The sequence below is a fragment of the Macrobrachium nipponense genome, chromosome 21 (assembly GCF_015104395.2).
Source record: "Macrobrachium nipponense isolate FS-2020 chromosome 21, ASM1510439v2, whole genome shotgun sequence".
NCBI classification, from domain to species: Eukaryota; Metazoa; Arthropoda; class Malacostraca; order Decapoda; family Palaemonidae; genus Macrobrachium; species Macrobrachium nipponense.
The window spans coordinates 29,013,276-29,034,991 of NC_087212.1; the positions used below are offsets into that span (position 1 = coordinate 29,013,276).

Sequence of the window (21,716 nt, forward strand, 5' to 3'; positions counted from 1 at the left end):
AAGAAGACGTGAAGTCAGAACCTTATAATCTGAAGAAGGTTCCGTATTCTTTTCCTCAACTAATTCCAATTCCTCTTCTGCTGAAGAAATGTCTTGCAAATCACTGTCGTGTTGACGCTTCGCTGACGGAATAACGTCCTGCCGCCTGCGTCCTGCGGCTAACGAAGAATCGGCGTCCTGCCGCCTCTCGATGTCCTGTCGCCTGCGTCCTGCGTCCATCGTAGACACATCTGCTTCCTGTCGCCTGCGTCTTGCGTCCACAATTGATCCCGAGTCCTGACGTTTGCGTCCTGCTTCTTCCGAAACCATTTTCTTCTTCCTGCGTTCTGCGTCCTGAATAACCAAGCGATCGCCTGTCCTCGTAGCGGCAGTGCGTCCTGCGTCCTCGGCGAACGCGTCCTTGTCTTCCCTCTTAGAAGACTTAACGGGAAGGAAATCGTCCTTCCGCCTCGAAGATGCCTGCACAGGAGCATCCCAAGACTTCACAAGAACTGCCAGCTTAGACTGCATTTCCCTTAAGAAACCCTTCGTACTATCATCCTGAATGGCAGAGGACGAAGGAGGAGGATTACGAGCGGGACTGCGACGTAACGGAGAGCGATCTTGTACTCTACCCGACGGAGATAGACGAGGGGAAGATAAACAAGAAGATGGAGGAGAGTCTCTCATCGAAATCCAAGAACGAGAAGGCCGTACTAAGTCCTCTTTAGTACGAAAAATCCTCTTCCTCTTGATCGGAACTGCGTCCCCGTCTTCCGAGGAGGACAACACCTCAGGACTACTCCAAGCCTCACGATCTTGAGCATGTCTCTCGAGAGCGGTCGATGTCCTGAAAGTCCTCTTGAGGGGGCGAGACACAACTGCATACCGACGTTCCCGCTCGGAAGTCGAACCATCCGAGGACGCACACTTCCCAGTTACGCCTTTCTGCGGCGAACTGCAACAGCCTGGGAACTTGCAACAGGACTGTTCGAAGGGACGCCTGACCGCGACAAAACCTCTCTCGCCTCCCTTCGACTGTCGACATGCCTTCTCCCTTGGGTCTGGGAGCTTGACAGAGGTCTAGGTCTAGGAGCACGAGAGAGACGATCAGACGCCCCCTCCACTACACTTTCACTGACATCAAAAGCACTAACTTTATCCGTAAGTTGCTGTATCTGGTCGCCCATGGACGCAAGGGCAGCGAACACCTTCACAATTTGTGTATCGTTCGCCTCCTCCGATACAGCAGCGGGCGCAGGAGATACCTGGGGAGAAGGAACTACCAATTCTACGTTAGAAGGAGCTGGAGAGGAAATACATTCACTCCTTTTACTAGAAGAATTCGACTTCTCACTACGAGAAACAGATCTCCTTACACGATCTTTCTCAAGCCTTTCAACATATTTCATAAATATCTTCCATTCCTTCTCTGATAAATTCTCACATTCAAAACACCTATTCTCCCAAGTACACACATTCTCTCTACACTTCTTACAAATGGTATGAGGGTCGACCGAAGCTTTCGGCAACCTTACCTTACACCCCTCTTTTACACAAACTCTAAACATACTTCCAGTATCAGACATCTTTAAAGAACAATCCAAAGCGAATGCCAAGCTAACGTTTCCGAGTACAATACCAAAGATCCATGAAAAGTCAGCAACGAGAATGAAAATCCTAGCAGGGAACCACCAACAATGTTGCCGGTTCGGCTGGCAGAGAAAATCTGGCCCAATTGGGAACGGTTCCTAGGGCTAGCGCCACGGTAACGGGGTGGTGGTTGCCTGAACTACTAATAGGTTACTAGCGTTTGCCGCGAGTTTTGAAAATTTCTGCCAGGTGGAACAGAGAATATAGCTATATATATACCTGCCAGGTAAGTGTCATACATTAAAGTGTAATTTCCAGTGACTAGAAGCAATTTAGAAACCCTTTGGAACTATATTGGAAAAATTCCCTTACATAAAAATAAAACTTTCATTTCACATATACAGATGATGAATGAATGAATAATTAATAATTATCTGGCGTCGTGACTACCAGGATCATTGACGCCGAATGAAGCCATTTGGAAAACCAATTTGGGAAAAATCCACACACACATCATAAAAACTCTTAAAGTTCCGCATCAGTTATTGTACTATAGCTAGCGCAAAGATGCTACTAACGCATTAAACACCACCAAAGCTAAATTATTATTATTATAAAATTATTATTATAAAATGATGAAATGTACAAATACAGTATGTTGTATTCTTGCCCAAGTAGGCATTACAAGTAATGAACAAGCCAATAAGCAGCCAAACCAACAACAGTTATGACAAGATCACACATAGATATAGTTTTCCTATTAGAAATTATGTACCATCTTTAAAATCCCTTATATTCCATAAATAAATACAATAATGTATGAAACAATGAGTATGATAGTAACAAATTCAAACAAATTAAAGCAAATATGGAATTCATCATATTGACTGACATTCTTTTGCCCATAGCTGCTAAACCCTTTTCGTTCCTTTGACTGTACCTCCATTCAATCTCTATTCCATCAGCCTTTCCTCAGTTATTTCAACATTATTTCCAATGCTGAATTAGGAGAACTGACATACTAGTAATTTTGACACAATCCTAGATTTGGTCCCATGATCCAGTTCCTATATGTACAGACTGTAGAGTAACAGTAACTAAATATTTTCTGTGTAATTGCCCAAATTATGTAATCAAAAACAAATGTCAAGTTTTGGAAAAATCAGTTAAAGAAATTTTGTCAGACAGAAACTCTCATCATTTTCAATAACCCACTTACAAAAGTTTTCAAGTGCTGTAATTTCATAAATAAGATCTAAACCTCATCAATAATAAAGACAAATCCTTCAGGCCAGCCCTATGAGAGCTAAAGTAGCTTGAGTGGTCTAGTTAAACTGCTTCATAAAAATTAAAATCATATAAAAGAATGATGTTTTTTTTCAAGTTTGATAATGATAATATTAAAGAATGATGTTCCTTCATTTTTAACCAACACATAGTAATCATTAGTGTTGATATAGAAATAATAGACTGTTCTTAATACAGTTATACAGTAATTTGGGAAAAACATGTATCATTCAGACTTAAAAATCAGACTGGAAAATTTATAGGCTTTTGTGAAAAGATTCTGCTCTGATTTCCCTAGTGCTTTCAAATCTGTTTTGTTGTGGGTATGTGGACAGTACTTTCCTTGTGTTTTAGGAACTTTCACAGATAGAATTATATTATGAGTAGTAGTATGTATATTAATTCTTGCCACCTAATTGTAAGATATACTACTTACAAAACAAAACATAATGGCAGGCTTTGATTGAAGTTAATTGTCCTTATTTTTGTAAATGAGTATCTGGAATATTTAAATTGTCTATTTAACTAGAATACTGTATAGGCTATAGGAGCTGTAGAATAACTATGAAATATGAATTTTTTGATGGATAATAAAGGTTTACTTTGTCAAAATCGAGAGTTAATTGTATGTGGGGTTTTTCAAGTTACAGACTTATAATGGTTATCAAATAATGTCTAGCTTCAGTTTTTATATGAATTACATTTTTTTTTTCAGCTTGACAGAGGTAACCGAGCCAAGTTAACTGACTTAGGGTTTTGCAAGCCAGAAGCTATGATGTCGGGAAGTATTGTTGGTACACCAATTCACATGGCCCCAGAATTATTTACTGGTCATTATGACAACAGTGTTGATGTGTATGCATTTGGTATTTTGTTTTGGTATATATGTGCTGGGCATGTGAGGCTTCCACTTATCTTTGAACAATGCCAGTCAAAGGATCAACTTTGGACATGTGTTAAAAAAGGTAGATCGCAGGTTTTTGTCTTGTTTAAGGATTGTAGTGCTGATTATAGATATAGATGCTATTTTCTTTCTGTCAGTTTTTCTATTTCCAAAATGAATAAAATGTACAAATTCGATCATCCATTTTGAAAGTTGTGTAAATGTGTAACTCCTTTAGGGTGAATTTGCTTTATTGCTGCCATTGCATTTGCCATTCATATAATAATACTGTATATTTGATGTCTTGATATTTTCTAATTTAGGAGCAAGACCTGAACGTCTCAAGCAGTTTGATGACACCTGTTGGGAACTGATGCAAGAATGCTGGGCGGGGGATCCATCGAAACGTCCATTGTTAGGAGATGTTGAACCCAGGTTAATAGGAATGATGGACAGCTTTGCTAAAAAGCAACAACAAGAGATAAAGGAAGAAGTAGTGGAAGATAATATTGAAGATGATAGCAAAGTTGAATCTGCTGTTGATGCTACAGAGCATTGTGGCTACATAGGTTAGTACGTTTAGTATTGTATAATCCCATGTACTGTTGGCACAGCTAATACCCTAGACTTTTCTTTTAAAATTGCTAAATCATATTTTCTATTGGGGATGCATTGTTTTCCAGGTTTACATAATTAATGCACTGCAATTTGTCGTGGGGTTTGACATTCCGTAATGAGGATATTGTACAAATGTATGTTGTATAATCTGATGAATTTTAAATAACTAGGCACATAATAAACTTTTTTCCTTTTCAGTGCCTTAAAGAGATTTATCAGTAGTATGTCTTAGAATTTAAGAGAATAATTCTGATCCTTGTATATACAGTGCAGTATAGGAATTATTCACAAATCTTCAGTTTTTGGAAGTGTTTGCTGCCAATATGTGGAAAACTTGATCGAAACCATGGTTTGTTTGTGATATTTCTGTAATTTTCCAAAAGATCTGATCTATTTGTTCTTAGCAGTAAACTTAGTTGGTAAACTTAGAAATCTGCTTATACATTAGTGTACAGTGCTCCTTGCATCTTGCATCAATTTTATGGTAGTTCAGTCACTTAGAACCATTTTAGTAAGCTTTGCCTTAGAATAAGGTTTTTGAATACCAAACACAATATGGTTTCTTGGCATCCAAGACACTTATGGTTGAATTAAATAACTACCAGTACAGACACAAGAAATATTTAGCAAGAAAGAAGAGATCTCTTTTTCTTTGATCATTATTTCCTATTAGTACTGTAGAGCTCAGCTTAGTATTTAGTAGAGTCTGATTTGTGTCAGTAGGGTGAGAGGAGTCTTGTAAGGTCGCTGTTATATCTGTGATTAAAATATATCTTAGCAATATTCATGTATGATATTGCTAAGAAATACTGATTGATATTTCTCTTACATTCATATTTTCTACCACTCTTACTGTCATTTGATTTCCATCCACTTACAGCTGTGAAGTATATTATTTTGCTTGCCACTTGTAATGAACCTGATAGTTGTAACAAAAGAAAACATTCAGTGTACCATAGGATTGCATCATTCCTCATATCAATTGTAGTACATCACTGAACTTATTTTGCTTAATCTTTTAATTGGCCACACACTCATGCATTAAAAATAAATTCCATAAAGATATTTTGTCAAAGTTTTCAATAGTTTTAATGTCACCAATTATTTAGCTTTCAAAAATCATAATATTCTCAGAATTCATATACAAGAACAGTCCTGCAAGAGTTTAGAAATGTAGCTCATTGGTCTTGTTAAACTATTTGATATGAATTATACCTAGATTATCATTTACTTGGACCTTTCGTTTTTACGGAATGAGCCTTATGGTCACACAAAATAAAATAAATAGCCCATCTTGTATGCAGGAAATGAATCAGTTATGGTATAACAATTCTGCATTAAAATTTGAAAAGAGGCCTAGTACAATAATACTTTGCATGAAATTATTTGAAAAAGGATATTGGAAATGTAAAACTAGTTCAAAATATCATAAGTTTAATCACGCACTGTTTCTTAGAATATTCTCTGCATAGTGAATCATACACATATCCAAAGTACATAACATTAAGTACTTTTATGGTACTATGTTTTAAAAGTATTGAAACCCCAAATTTTGTGAGAGATAAATTATGCAGCCAGTAGCTTCAGCTTACCATCTACAGAGGCAAGTTTAGATCATCACCACTATAATCATTATATGCTTCAGTTTTTATTTTACTTAGTTGTGTTCTGGAATCATGGTGGTGTGATTTGCATCAACTGTATGGTTTTGTAATTAAAATAGACATTGTTGTCAATTATCAATACAGTTACTGAAATCATTAAATACTTTAACAAGACTACTTGAATTAAAATATGTTGCATTCCAAAATTATGGATATGGCAATTTAGGTATGGCACAATTGATTTATGCTTGCTATTGTGTGATTTATTGGTCTTTAAAACAATGAATACTGAATGTGGAATCATAAATGAAGTAGCAGTTTTGCTATTGAATGCGAGTTGAGCAGTCCTCTCACTACAAAACCCACCAGTGTAAATTTTCTCTTAATTCTGTAATTATAAATCCCATTTAAATTGGACCCACTACTTTGAATGTTTAACTTGGTAGCTATCCTGTGCATTTTGTTGTACAGTTTACATCCTGTTTAAGATCAGAGTTGCATCTCTTTCATTGATAATAATCTAGACAAAAGTAGTAACCTTTGTGATGAATGACGTAACTTGGAGCCCATATTTTACCATGGTACATTTTTTTACTAGCACAATATTACCTACTGTTGTTGGTATTAACACAAAAATTAAGTTCTGGCTAATAATGTACAGGAGTCCATTCTAAAGTGTGTTTTAGGGGCTGTATGTATGTATTTTGTCATTGTCAGTAAAAAATAAAGAATGGAATTTGAATACTTTCAGTAAATACACAGGCAGACAACAGTTGTTTCAGATATAACTTTGGGCATTTTTAAAATGTATTTCTGTTGTCTTCAGCAGTGGTCTGGCAGAATCATTTACATACTTTTAGCATCCTTTACAAATTATCCTTCATCCTTTTTTTCTGTATTCACAATGAAGCAGAATCTGATTATTGTATTGATGTTTTTGTATATGATCAAGGCTGTAGTCAGAGTTTATAGGTTTTGGCAAATTAACATTTCACAGTTTAGTACTGTAATTTAATAAAGGGAGTTAATATGAAGTCTATTAATATGGATCTTAGGAAAGGTACTGTAATTTTAGAAGTAGTCTTTAGAAATTGTGTTTGCTGCACCACAATTGTAGATCTTTTTAAGGCTCCTAATTGCTTTTACTGCTATTTGAATTAATATAGCTAAACTTTCAACAGCACGTGGAAATACATCCCAGTTGGACAGTATTCACCAGTACAGCCTTAATGGCACACTTTGATGCCTGGTAGAAGCACCCAGCCCTTGCTCTTCAACAATATTTTCACTTGTCAGATGCTGTATTTAAAGTCAGAAAATATGGCAAACAGACTACTATTGGTGCATGAGTACAGGTATTGGTAGTGTTGCCCTTGATATCTTTGGGTGCTGTGATGTTACAGAGTACATTTTCTTTTATTATGAAAATGATAATTTTACCCTTCTGTGTGATGTCATGCATCATACTAACTCTAGTTCTGATTGATGGATGAGCAGTCTGGTAATGGTACAAAATAGGATTCCCAGTATTAGCTTTTTTATTGCTCATCTTAACCAAGTTGAAATCTCAATTCAGCTGCCGTCTCTATAGATGTACTGTGGTTTAAAGAGTTATGGTGTTCATAATTTTAAGAAGAATGTTTGTAAATGTATTTATAGTATTGAAATTGTGTGCACTTATGCTTTTCATAACTATATAGTACATAGTTATGTATTACGTATATGCTATATTTAGGATGTCTGTGACATGCCTTACTTTCACACCCCAAAAGAAAAATATGCTTCCTGAAACATTGCCATTTTCCTGACAAAGTGCTTAACAGTTTCAAAGTATTGTATATCTGTGTTATAGTAGTTACCTTGTTTGTAACTTTTACATTTATGGTACAGCCTCTTATAGAGAAAGTTTATTTTGTAGTTGTTTGTGAATTGGTAATTTTATAAGGAAAAAAATTGAGGTCTGTTGTTTATACAAAAAAATTCTTTCATCAGTCTCAGGAGTGATGTTTTCTTACTCCAAAGTAAGAAAAGTACAGAATGCTCTTAGAACTGGTTTTCATTGGGTAAAAATAACCATATTTCTAGCTTAAAAAATTAAATTTTGAAGGTATTTTCTTTCATAGGAGGAGGCAGATGAGAGGCAAAGGTCAGTCTTGAGGATAATTTTGTTACCAAAAATAGAAGTTTGAAGGCCCTCATCTAGTCAGTCTTTAAAAAATAAGCAAATGTGGGTGAAAAGGCAGGTCTTAACCTACTGGAAAGGAAATTAAAGGACTTGGGGGGGATGACAGAATCCAAGAATTTTGTCATTTTGTTTTGTTGGGGGGGGGGGGGGGCACAAGCCAAGTGAGATATCTGTAGTTTTTTGTGGAGGAAAAGACACTTGTCAAACCAAAAATGGAAGTTACCAAAAAAAGCATGTGTAAAAGAGAGAAAGAGAGGGGATGTCATGTAGCATGCTTTGCATTGTTAATGGCACTGTACTGTAGGGGCTGTGCAGTACCCCATTTGGCCTCCAGGTCCATTGACCTGTCATTTACTTGCACCCTTTCCTTCAATTTCTTCTCACCCAGCAGTCCACAGTTTTGAAATTTGCCTTGGTTAGTTTCCATCCCTAATTTAAAAGTATACCATCAAATGGTAACAAGAGGCATATTTTAGTAATGCCATCCTTGGAAGATTACATTTTAAAATTTTGAGATAAAAAGATGTGGCATGTATCTGATGTAAGTACCTCTTATCCTGTAAGTGAAGAACAATATTTCCTGCTTTTTAAAGCAGTGTACGTAGTTTTGATAGTGGCATGTATCTGATTTAAGTACCTCATATCCTGTAAGTGAAGAGCAATATTTTATGTTTTTTTTAAAGCTCATCAAGATTGTTGCTTCCTTATACTCAATGACTGGAGGGCATCATGTAGATGATTTTCAGTTTTCACTACCATGTGTCCTTGTTTTGTGAAGTCTTCCAAATGCACATTTTAAGTGCTCTAAAGACTGTTCAATCTTTTGTATGGCTGTTTAGTAAATTGGAGTCTTCCTTTAATAACAAAGAGAATAAGATTATTTTGAGATATGTATTTGTAACTATTTCACATGGATGGTTATTACAATTTCTTATTGGGAAAACTTAGCTGTGATATTGTTTGCCTATATCTTGGTAGTATTGCTATTGTTTTTTATTGACAATGTTGTAAGGTTTGCAATTATGTAGGCACACTGTGTTATGTTTTTAGCAAAAGCAGTGTGATGTCAGAGGTGAAGATTGAAGAGATTTTAATCCTGATAGTCAAAGTTAATATGTAGAATGAAATTTTGTCTGAGGGCTAATTTTGTTGTTTATTGCTTCTCATATTGTCCAGAAAATAGTTGATTTGAATTTTCCTTGGAATCAATGGAAAGTATATTAATTAACTTATAACTTATCATGGGTGTTTACAATAAATTTAGAATTTACAGGAATGATAGTCAGGTTCCAGCCACATTTTATTTTTACACTGTTCTGTTGAAGATTACTATAATTACTTAAAAAATATTTCTAAAAATCTGTGCAGTGCATTGAATTAAGTGTTACTGTAGATTTTTTAATGTAGTGCATGTATGAAGCAAACTATTTTACTGTTTTTTCACTGTGCACCAGTTTTCAGAGGGAAGCATATCATTGCCATCCACACTGTAGCAGTGCAGGTTCACTGTTAGTAATTTTGATTGAAATTTTATTTTTCTATGAAACATGTTACAGCAGACTTATCAGCAATTACAATATTTATCTAAAAATGAACATATATTTTCTCCAAGAGGGGATTCTCAATTCTCTGTAATATACTAGGAATGTAGTCAAATGTTATTTATGATATACTTTTCATTATAAATGTACTTGGTAATAAAGGATGTTGCCACCACTGGAAATTTAGTGAATTGTAGTGAATGCTCATGTACTTATGCCTTCAGTTTAAATGACAACTAAATTATGAAAGGCTGTGTTCCATTTTATAACAAGGTTTCAAATTGACTGCAAATATTTCTTCATGCCAAAGAATTAAGCCTTCAAAGTTTCAGCATTTTTCTTTAATGAATACAGCATTGTTGCCGTTTATCTAGCATGTGGTTTATTTACTGAAGGTTAGAGAAGCACAGTGAACTGTGGATGAAATTGTTATAGGTATCTTTTACAACTTATAAATTGAAACTTTTGAAAGGCATATTTTTTTCTCAACCAAAGATTTATTTTGTTCACATAGGTATGTAAAAGTAAATTCTATAATATGGATTGGGGAATATGGATAAAATTGTGAAAATATGTATTTCTACAGGCCATAATTCAAAATTTTTTATATATTTTAACTGCTTTCAGTGTTCATTATGAAACCAAGACTGTGCTGTATACGTACTTGATTTGCTGCATTTAGCCACCTTCTAAAGCCCTGTCCACACGGTCGAGCTTTGGCCGACAAACTTTGCTCGATGTGACATCAGAAGCAGGAAAAGTCAGAACCTTATCTGCTGTTTCTCCACTTCTGACGTCACATAGAGCAGAGTTCGTCGACTGTGTGGATGGGCCTTAACAATTAATTGTTTAAAGATCAATAAAAATCCATTTTAACAAAAAAAAAAAACTTTCCATATTTAACAATTAGCGTGTATGTACGTGAATGCAAAGGCATGTTTATCTTTGTTAGACTTAGCTAGCACTTAAAATAGAAAACATCTGTACTCAATCACAAGTTAATAATTAAGGCATAGCTGTTACAAAAAGGCAGGAACCCCAAGTTTTTTTACCATAAAAACCAGTAGTAACACACTTTGCTTGTCTAAGTTCTTACCTGAAAGAGAACCACCAAAAATTTACAGGTGATTTGTTACAAAATCTGCCCAGAAGCAAAATGGGTTTTTAAAAACTGGACTTCTCCAGAATGGGCAGTAGGTAAGCATCCAACATAGTTCACCAGTTAACCATATATTAAAAATAGTCTATTAACATTCCTTTTTTTGATTCTCATCAATAGTGATTAGCACTTGGGCTTTCCAAGTATATGCACTGGATTCATTAATGATCCCATCTTTGAATCTTCAGATGGGATGAATCTTTTTATGGTGTTAAATACCTAATGAACCTGACACCAGTAGGCGTGTAACCTTGGACAGGTTAGTAAACAAGGACAGCAAAGGAACATTTTCACTCCCTAAACTACAGGGAGTAGATGTTGCCTTTGACCCAGAGATAACTCATTACCAAAGAGTATTGTCATAAGAAGTCATGGCCCAAGAGCATGTCATAGCAGTTTATCCATTATAGAGATTTTTACATTATTACAAGAGATGTCTTTCATGTATACATACACATTTACAAAATAGGCATATATCTACCATTGAAACCTGAAAACTAAGATATATTTTTGAATTCTCAACATTGCCAGGTTACATCCCGAAAATTTCTGAATTTCTTGAGTCTGTTATTGCCTTAAATGTCTATAAATGGTCTAAATTTTTCCAATATTTCTCCAAATCGATGAACAATCCTTGAAAGGCAGGCAGGGGTTGCTAATAACACTGAGGCCAGTATGGACAGCAGAAGTGCATGGTATACCAACAGTTTAACAAAGTGACTCTCGTACAGTTATTCATACAGCATCTCTTGCAGGACATTTTGAGCTGCAGTGTTAAAGGGGCCGACAAAACTACCTCCAAAATTTTCACTCTGTTGGCAAATTTCTGTGTCAGCATTCAAGTCTATAGTCCCTTTTGTTTCAATTGGCCAGCCTTAGCAGCAGTCATTGATGAATGCCTTGAACTACCTGGAATGCTTCTGAGCCAGCCCAAGGATGTGTGCTGCTTTGTAAGCAGTTTGGTAGTTCAAGGTCCTTTCTTCAGCAGACAGATGAACTTGAGGTGAAGCCAGTCCAGATATGAAAGCATATCAGTTCTGTTTTACTTGCAAAAACTGGTCCAATGACTTTCAACACTGATGGATTGCCAAAATGTTTGTACTGTATACGCAGTATGAGAACCCCACAGTTCAACTTGTTTTCATTGTCATTTAGTAGTTGACATTGTCATTTAGTATTTTACCAGTATCTACAGAATATGTAAAGGTTTAAAGCCAGAGTGCTCACTGTTTTGCAGTTAACAAACATTTCCATTCACCACATCTACTTTTCAAGTGGAATCAATCATCATGAGTGTAGAGGTTATCCAACAAAGATTCAGAGAGGCATTTTAAAAGATACAATTGCTGCAGTTTCAACTGTGCAGGACCTTTCAAAAGAAATAAGCTAAGTTCATTATTTGGTGTGACTGTGAGAATACTATTGTTGTTGGTGTGTCTATTTCTTTAATAACTAACTTTTCTTTCTTTCTTTCTTCATATGCTAAAGAAATTTTATGAATCTCTACTTCAGGCACATATACTCTGCGACACAAAAAACTATTATTTTAGCTCTGGCCTCTGTAAAGTTATCTCCAAGTACCATGCCTTATATTTTGTTGCCAGAATACAATCCTTCGTGTTCCAAACTTAACTTTCTCTCCTTTTCAATGCTTTCTTTATGAATCTCAAGGTGAGGACCTTCTTTGTCCTACCAGGCCAGGTAGTTCATGTGCAACAAACTCAGCAGTTAACCTCCTTCAAGACAAACAGGTCACAGGAAGAAAGAAACCTCAAAGAATTCAGTCTCATCTTGGCTTCCTGAGGTATGTCAGAGTTGAAATCAAAAGCACGGGTATGCTTCTTCCTCGTCTCAGGCCTTTAAGCACAAATTGGAGCTTGCTGCTATTATTCAAACGGGAAAAAGATGCCAATCAGCTGTCATTTAATTCTGTAAGAGAAAGGTAACTCAGGAATGCCAGGATGTCTTCTCATTGAGGCAAAATGTTGTGGGTTGTCGTGGTACTAATGTAAGGGGGGCACCTGCATCCAATAACATTTATGGGGTTTTACCTCTGTGGCACTTTCATTAGGTGTAGCTATTAAAGGTACTAATTTTGAATCTTGCGTTGCTGGTGTGTCAGATACACAAAACTGCAGGAATGCCTGGAGATTAACTTTTCTGAATGTCTCTGATCCTCCCCTAACCCATTATTTACATTGTTTTGCTTGGGAGGATATAGTACTACTTCATCCTATGTTCTTTTAAAACAATATTTGATTCACAGGGTTATGATAAAACTATTTTTTTTACACACATTTTGTTTCATACAAACCCATTAATTGTTTTCCCAAGCTCTAGCAAGTTGTGTGACTGGGAAATCTTCATTTCCTAAAATGCAATAAATATATAATGGATCTGTATGAAAAAACATATATTGTTGCAAATGTTTTTTCAGTGACTATAGGATGGAGTTGATACTTTGTTAAACAAATTTCATTGTCCTGCAGATTACAAAGTTCATAAATCATAAATTACACAAAGCAAGCATAAATATTGAATTATGCTAGATTTTAGCATATGCAGACATTACAGAATATCAGAAACAGATAAAGCAACTAAACCTACAAAAAGTATGACAGATTTATTTATAATTAGGTTATCACATAATGACATTGGCCAATTTCTGTGTAAACATCTTGTGATTAAGAATTTTGTGGTCTAACATGTGCTTGCATTCTCATAAAACAGTATCCTTAAGTTACATTAGTAACAATGAGGCTCCACTTACATACCCAATCAGTAAACAATGTTCTATGGTAAAGTGAAAATTATCCCATTTTAACTTTGCTACCTTAAATGTAATAAAAAAAAATCTTTTTGTAAATATTTATTTTTTTAGTTTGTATTAGTTGCTGTTATACAAGAATGTGGCTAAATTACAGTTTTTAGAAGCATTTACTATGCTATATATATATAAAAAAAAGAATTGTCAACTTTTTATGCAATGTTAGTTTTTGTAATTTACTTGTTTTTTTAGCAGTTGTCTAGTTATTGAAAGTACATATACACACACTCTTGCAGAGAAACTCTTAATAAAACCTGTGTTATATGCTTACAAGGTAAAGAATATCTGTGTATATTGGAGAACACTGTAGGACTTCTAGTACCCCAAATACCAAGTAACATTTTGATATATATATTAGTTGCATTTCCTTTAATTAGCATTAGTATTGATGATTATGTAGAATTGTGTGATTATTGTCTTGTCGTATTGGTTTCCTTAAATGGTCTTATTGACAAAATATCTGTGATAAACTATTGAATATATAAGGAGTTATGTAATTTTGAAATAAGCAAAGTTAGCTCATTGCTTGAGACTATAAAAATTTAATGGTGTCATCTGATTGTTGTTGCAAAAAGTCATTCGTTTAAAATTGATCAACGCAATGTGTTTCTGTCATGCATTCCATTGAATACATGTATACTTTAATACTTTATTCAAATATGAACTTTGACACTAACCAAAATTTGGCAAGAGCTTGTTTTGTAGTTTTGCTTTTCGAAATGTGTGGAGTGCAGATTTCCATTATATTTGCTGAATAACCGTTACTTCATTTTTATTTTAGTATACGTATATTGATTGTAGTTAAATTTCTTTTCAGCAGTGTTTGATGGTGTTCAAGAGCAAAATCTGTTTTATTAGTAAAGAAAAAAATCACATATTTCTTTTGGTAAAACAATGCTTTATGTGTAATATATTTTATATGTACATACATTAAACATTCCTTTTATGTGTAGCTTTATTTTTCCTTCAAAAGATTTTTGGGCCTCTAAAGATAAGAAATTTTTTTCAATTTTTCTTTATGCAAGTATGATGCATATGGAACATTCAAGCTATATTCATTTCAGTACTAAACATAAATGACACCTTTTGCTGTATAATAAGTAACTGGATTATTTTTATGCCAACAAATTAAGTTTCTATGATTGGTGTAGCCACAAACTCAAGTGGTCTAGTTAAACTAGCCAACTGTATAAACGTAGACCAAAAATTATCCAATTAGAGGTATTTTATCAGTATAAAAGGAGTAGAAATTTAACCTGAAAGATAATTTTCCCAAGAAATCAACTAGTTGTAACTTATTCAAACAGATAACCATTTATGACAAAACTACTGCATATCATATTTTCTGCCGTACTAGATGCACTTTTTTTATTTTCAAATGTATAAAAAAAAACTCCTGTGTCTAATGTGGCTGGGTAGGCAAAAAATTGTTGCTAATAATAAAACATTGAAAACCATGCCTAATCATTACAGAAAACTGTGTTACTGGAATAAAGTACGAAATCATATGTAAATTTACACTCGCCTTTAAAGGAAAATAAACTAAATTTAACATAAATAACCAATGGTTATGTGTTACCGTGACAGGCCAGTGCATTATTTTGGTTACATATACTCACTGCAGATGGCTGACAGGCAAACTGCCGACATGTCATGAGCAATTTTTCTTAAGTTTGTGATAACTGAAAATTTAGCTTGTTTTCAGTATATTATTATGAAAACACCATATGTCACCGGTTAGCCTGTCAGCCATTTGCAATGAGTGGATGTAAACAAAATAATACGCCAGCTTGTTTGCGGTAACACAAATGTTATGGTAAATTCCATTTCCCTTAAAGATGAGTGTAAATTTACATATGATTTCAGACTTTATTCCCGTATACTCTCAAAATGTTGTATTTCATGCACAGAATCGTACATTTTTCCATACAAAAACACTTTTTAAAGTAACTTCAGTAAATGTATGAAGCATACTACTGTATATTGCTTTTTTCCAGAAAATGTCCATGTAAAATAGGGGTGTCTCTTACATACCAGCAAACATGGCATATGAGATATGTGGAATACAGAAAAAAATTTAGAATTGATGAACCTTAGCTCAGCAAATTTTTCGCCCTATAATCTAGTACATATCAGATTGAGGTTCTGGTAAAAATAAATTATGGATATTTAAAGTTTATTGCAAACAAATAAGAAAAAAAATTAGGAATAAAATACTACCATTCAAACTATATGGGGAGAAATTAATTCCAAGCTAGTCAATGTCAGTTATTGGAATTACAAGGACATTAAAAATCTTTACCCCAAGAGCCTGGTAACATTTAAAATTAAGGAAAAAAATCACAAAATTATCAACACGCATAATGCACCCACCTTGGGGCAATACTTCTGTCTTCACAGAACATCCAAAAACAAATATTAGGAAGCCTCTAAATCCTTCATTCTTCTTCAGGTTCTAAATTGATGTTATTGCCAAACTTCCCATATAAATCAGCTTTCAGCTGAGTCATAGTGTCCATCAACTCACTGGCTCGGGAATTCAAATTGCTAATCTCCTCTTGTAAGCCTTCACGCTGGGATGCTATAGCTTCCTGTGCTTCCTCCTGTTAAAAGAAAATATAGTCTACCATAAAATATACATCCTGACAGTTTTTACAAAAATATCATTACTTCATACCATACAAAGAATATTCTTACAAAACCCTCCATACACTATAAGTATAGTCCAACCTCTTAAATCTGGCATTCCATGGTCTGGGAACTGCCATTCACTTACAGTTTTCACATTGTAGAACATAATTTCCTTTGTACAGTAAAGATTCAAACGCAACAGTACATTTGTTAATACAAACCCAATAATAAATTTATGTATATAGCCCACATATTTTACCCACACCACTGATTACATACTGTAACTTTATGAACTGCAGTCATTTTAACAACAGTAGGTAGGAAGGTTTAACAATAGGATAGACTTGTACTTGGAGGGAGGTACAAGAATCTTAAACAGATTGGAGGTTCGGTACACCCAACCACCCTTCCCCAGAAATGAGAGTTCTAAAGAAGGGGGTCTAGGCTAGTGAGAGATTAGATCTATAGGTATCTTAAACTCAAACCACTGGGTGTAAACAGAATGAGACATATCCAGATCCATTGCATCCATGAAAGAGAACGGGAACTCCATCTGTTCAAGCAACAAACTATGCCAGCCACAAGCAAAGGTTCTGTCACCACTCCTCACTCCCCTTGCTGGAGAGTGGAGTATATGCTACTGAGAAGCAGATTTTTATGTTGTATGGAACATAAAAAGAAAAAAAAAAAAGTTATAACAGTAAGGCTGCCATACTTACCTGCCTCAAGCCCGTTCCAGCATATGATTTGTCTTAATCTTCAATCTGCTGGTAGGAATGAGGATTGTTGCCAACAAACTCCTCCTGGGAAGGAATGGAAAATGAGGCAAATTTGTCATCAACTGAGGGATTTTGGGTCTTTACCACAAATTCCGGGACAAATTCGAATGCTACAGACCCCCAACCCCTGGTGTGTTTTACGTCATAATATAGGCCATGAAGCTCTCCAACTCTATTTGAGGAAGCCAAGGCCAAGACGAACAGTGTTTTCAAAGTCAGTTTCCTTTCTGATGATTGATGTAAAGGTTTGAATGGAGCCCAAGTGAGACTACTCACCACCAGGGTAAGGTCCAACATTCTCTATGTGAACAAGACTTCAAAGCTCTTGAACAACAATAAGATTTCCAAGGATGAAGTGATGTCCACACTTTTCAGACATAAAACTAGCCCCAAGGCAGCCCTGTAGCCTTTGACAGCACACAGAGAGACGCTTCTCAGATGAGGAAAATGAGGAAAATCTGAAAATCCACTATCCACTAAATAGAAGTTCCAAGTGGAGAGAAACCCTGTCAACAACAAAGCTCATAGTAGATGGATTGGCCTGATACACAGCTGAACAAGATCTCCTGAGGTAGCCGGACATCCAAGTCGCTGCCCTGTGAGAAAAGCCTCTCGCTCGCAAGAGATACTGGACAGTCTCCAGCCATGAACAAACAGGGACCCTACCAACTGGTGGTACCTCTCCACATGAGGTTAGCAGAGAAGGATGTGCCAAAGGGGAATTTCTCTCAGAACCGCTGACAAAAGAGACTGTAGGTCAGGGAACCACTCTACTTGGGGCCACAAAGGAGCTACCAGGGTCATTTTGAGATTCCTGGAACCCATCGCTCTGTTCAGGACATGACAGATCAGGCAAAACAGAGGGAAGGCGTACACTTACAGATTGTCCCAAGGACAGTGAAAGGAACCACCGAACAATAGACCTCTAGCTTCCTATTGAAGTGTGTTACGAAGAGATCTAACAAGGGGCCTATCTGCTATGTCCTGATGCAGAGACCACTCCATACCTAGAACTTGACTCAGATGACTTAGCTTGTCAGCCACCACATTCCTTCTGACTGGAATGTACCTGACCACAAACTTCATTTAGTTGTCAATCGCCCACTGGTGTAACTACACCAGTGCTTTCCCCCACCTCTCCCCACAATTTGTTCACACATTCTACCACTGTGGTGTTGTCTGACATCAGAACGACACATTTTATTCCATAAGGTGGAATTACTGGTTATCTATCTTTCTGTGAGGAGATGAATGGGTTAAAACATTTCTAATTCCAGAAATGAACCAGCACCACAAGTAGCAGATGAGCCATTTACAGCTGCTAAAAATAACATATATTTCCACTATTTTTTAAACAGTTCATGCTTAGTGACCTTCAGGGTTCTTTCAAAATTTTATGGCAATCAGAGTTCTTTCAAAATTTCACAAACTTACAGCAAATTACATAATTTTTTCACATTATTTAGAATCATACTACTGTCTTCTGTGCCTTTTCTCTTCTTGAAAACTAAAAATGACTTACCCTGGGGATTTTTATTCCCAAGAAAGATAGAAAATTTATGAAAAAAGACAACATTGTTTGGTACATAAACATTTCACCAACACTTACTTGGCTCTTCATCATAAAAACTTCACCAATCATGAATGGCACTTTTTCTTCACTGTCTAAAGCAATCATCATCTCATCCTCAGCATCTTGTAAATTCTGCAGGTCATTCTGTAAGAATAAATAAATGACAGCAAAATTCTAATTTCAAACCATGCATATATAAATTTACGATATGACTTTCAATGTTAACTACACTATTTACCTTAATTTGTTTAACTATAAAAGTATACATTACTCCTACGTACATGACAACCCATAAAAATACCTAAGTCACTCCAGTTCATTCACATCTTGCCTACCTCCTTTAATTTAAGTTCATCTTTGATGTCTCCATGACGTGCATTACATCGGGCAAACTTATTTATCTTCTGCTGATCATCATATGTGATGTGAATATCAGTATCCTGTCAAAGAAATAAGTAAGGTTCTTATCAATCTGGTATGTTCGCAATAAATTAAAAATACTGTAATTTAAATCAACCATTTGGTGCTATACAATACATTAAAAATACTGTACTTCAAATCAACCCTTTGGTGATTTTCTGCCAACCCAATATGCAGTAGTACTTATAATGTGTACACTGTCAGTACATTGTCTGAATATAAGATAGATGAAGCACTAATGTATTTTTCAAGATCATAGCACATAATTTATCAGTTTGAAACTTTTACGTTCATGAAGAACACTCCCTCGTGAAAGGCTCTGGTTTGTATTCTTGCAAGTGAAATTACCTTGTACATATGGTTTGAAGTTTATCTATGTGAACACAGGCTATGGCCCACTTCTTGCCATATGTAGAGAAAGGGGTGACATTGCCAAATGTGATTTGCAGGGTTTCAAATTGAACAGTGAGAACCAAATATCAATCTGGGTAGTACCTTATTGTGTGACTCCAATCGCATATTTCACTTTCAAATGTGAATACTGAAGGTAAGCATGAAGTATGCACTGCAAATTTTAACTTGTTTTATATTATGCGAAGCAGTTTGATGTTGAAAAAAAATCTTAAAAGTTTGAAATTTCATAGCATAGGCTAAGAATGAAGTCAACAGCTATGATATTTATAATAAAGTAGCCTATTTTGTGACTTTAGCAGAAAATTGTACTGTAGTCTATGGTAGTTTAGCAAGTAGTATGACATAGTAATATCCTAGCCTATAGGCTATTTTATTACAGTTTAAGACAAAAGAAGTCAATGGTACCTGCTGCAAGTGATCAAACAAGCTCTGGCCAATGAATTTGAGTAAGGTAAGGAAGCTATTTCACTGCTGTTCTACAAGGTTAATCAAGGGGGATAGATTTGTCCACTATAGTAGGTTAGGTAGAGGCTTACACCAGCTCAAATTTGGTTGCTAGGTTAGGAGGTACCCATATAATTATATACATACTAGTAGCTAGGTACTACAAATTCACCATTTTGAGGCAAGTCTGAAAGAGTACCTACGGCCCGGCTGCAACCTCACTAGAGCCAAAGTTAGGTTCGGAAATGTGAAGTTCGGAGGCATCCCTATAGCCTAACTAGGTATACCATTCACCCCAGATTTCTACTCATTTTTATGGGGGTGGGGGGGATGGGCTTACCTATGATTTTCCTCTTTGTAGGCTAGGACAATGACTCACATTACTTAGTTTAGGCTATACCAATACCAGGGAATACCTAGGCTAGCCTACATCAGCTGCTTCTCCATAATCTTCCCTACTTAGGCTATTCATTTCGGTTTTCCTTCGCCTAAACTACAGTACTTAGGTAGCTAGGTACCTACCTAGTACTAGAGGTCTAAACCGTGCAGACTGCAAGGAACGTAACCGCGGATACAACATCCACTAGGGATTGGGGAGTCCAATGTATTTCGCCGTGTTTAGTACTGGCCCCTGGGGTTTAATTACAGTCGTCCGAATAAATATTACTTAAAATTCTAGTAGATCTAGGGTACCTATCCGCGGCGGCCCAGACTATGGCAGTTGCGGTTTTTCTATGCAGTTTTACCTACTGAACAAGAATTTTAAATAATATTTATTCGGACAACTGTAATTAATCCCTCGGGGACAGTACTAAACACGGCGAAATACATCGGACGCCCCAATCCCTAGTGGATGTCGTATCCGCGGTTACGTTTCTTGCAGGGTAATTCTAAAGAATAGTTCCACACGAACTGCAAGGAACGTAACCCCAATGTAAATTGCCGTGTTTAGTCATGGCCCCTGGGGGTTAATTACAGTCGTCCGAATAGTAAATATTACTTTAAATTCTTGTTCAGTAAGTAAAATAACATAGGAAAACGTCAATTGCCATAGTCTAGGCCACCGCGGATTGCTTGTGTAGAAATACCAAAATTCTTGTTCAGTAAGTAAAACTGCATAGAAAAACCGCAACTGCCATAGGTAGTACCTACCTAGCTAGTATAGGTAGGTAGTATACCTAGGCCGTCGAGAATACCTACCTACCTAAGTACCTTAGATCTACCCATTTAAAAAATAAATCACATAAGTTTTAAAATCATAATCACATAATTGTTTTAAACCATCAAAAACTTGTAAGACAACTGGGCTGACTCGACACGCCCAACTACAATAGCCTAGGTAGCTAGACCACGGTACAATTGGTACAGCCTACCCTTCCTCTTACATCTAGGTAGGTAGTGGTAGTAGCATGCGACTAGCATAATTATTATTGATCAAAGAAATATTTTGTGTGCTTAATAGTCTCAGACGTTTATTAAACGCAAAAGTTTCACGAAAATGTCTCTACTATGAAGAAAAGAATTACCAAATGGTTACCTTGGCAATGTTCTGGCTGGCCATGCTTATTTATGTCGAAGATCCCAGAGTGACTCCGTAGATTCCGGTTCCTCGAATCCTCGTACTGTTACTGTACGCCCAGTCGCCCACACAGTTGCGTGCACCCTATACTGTTCAAATTATTTTCACACCAACTCTATTAGTCCTACTTTTACCTGACGCCCATTTCATTTAGTTACTTAAAGGCTTTTTCCACTTAAAAAAAATAATTTTATTTTGAT

General features: G+C 35.9%; 2 protein-coding genes across 3 annotated transcripts in view; one reads left to right on the plus strand and one right to left on the minus strand.

Annotated features, from left to right (window-relative positions):
- Positions 1-8,274, plus strand: part of LOC135197878 (dual serine/threonine and tyrosine protein kinase-like) — a 110,211-nt gene extending 101,937 nt beyond the window's left edge. Inside the window, exons 13-15 of one of the 2 annotated variants that reach the window (XM_064225081.1) lie at positions 3,575-3,824; positions 4,066-4,311; positions 4,559-8,274. In XM_064225081.1, coding sequence (XP_064081151.1) covers positions 3,575-3,824; positions 4,066-4,311; positions 4,559-4,566 — 504 coding nt within the window. In that variant the 3' untranslated portion in view covers positions 4,567-8,274. The remainder of the gene's footprint in view (positions 1-3,574; positions 3,825-4,065; positions 4,312-4,558) is intronic. The other variant, XM_064225080.1, reaches the window with a different exon arrangement.
- A 7,561-nt stretch (positions 8,275-15,835) lies between these two features.
- LOC135197879 (prefoldin subunit 4-like) lies at positions 15,836-21,716 on the minus strand. Its single transcript, XM_064225082.1, has 4 exons — positions 21,475-21,716; positions 18,995-19,099; positions 18,696-18,803; positions 15,836-16,279 (listed from the first exon to the last, which is right to left on the minus strand). Exons 1-4 carry the CDS (start codon positions 21,496-21,498, stop codon positions 16,115-16,117), a joined length of 402 nt encoding a protein of 133 aa, XP_064081152.1. The 5' UTR covers positions 21,499-21,716; the 3' UTR covers positions 15,836-16,114.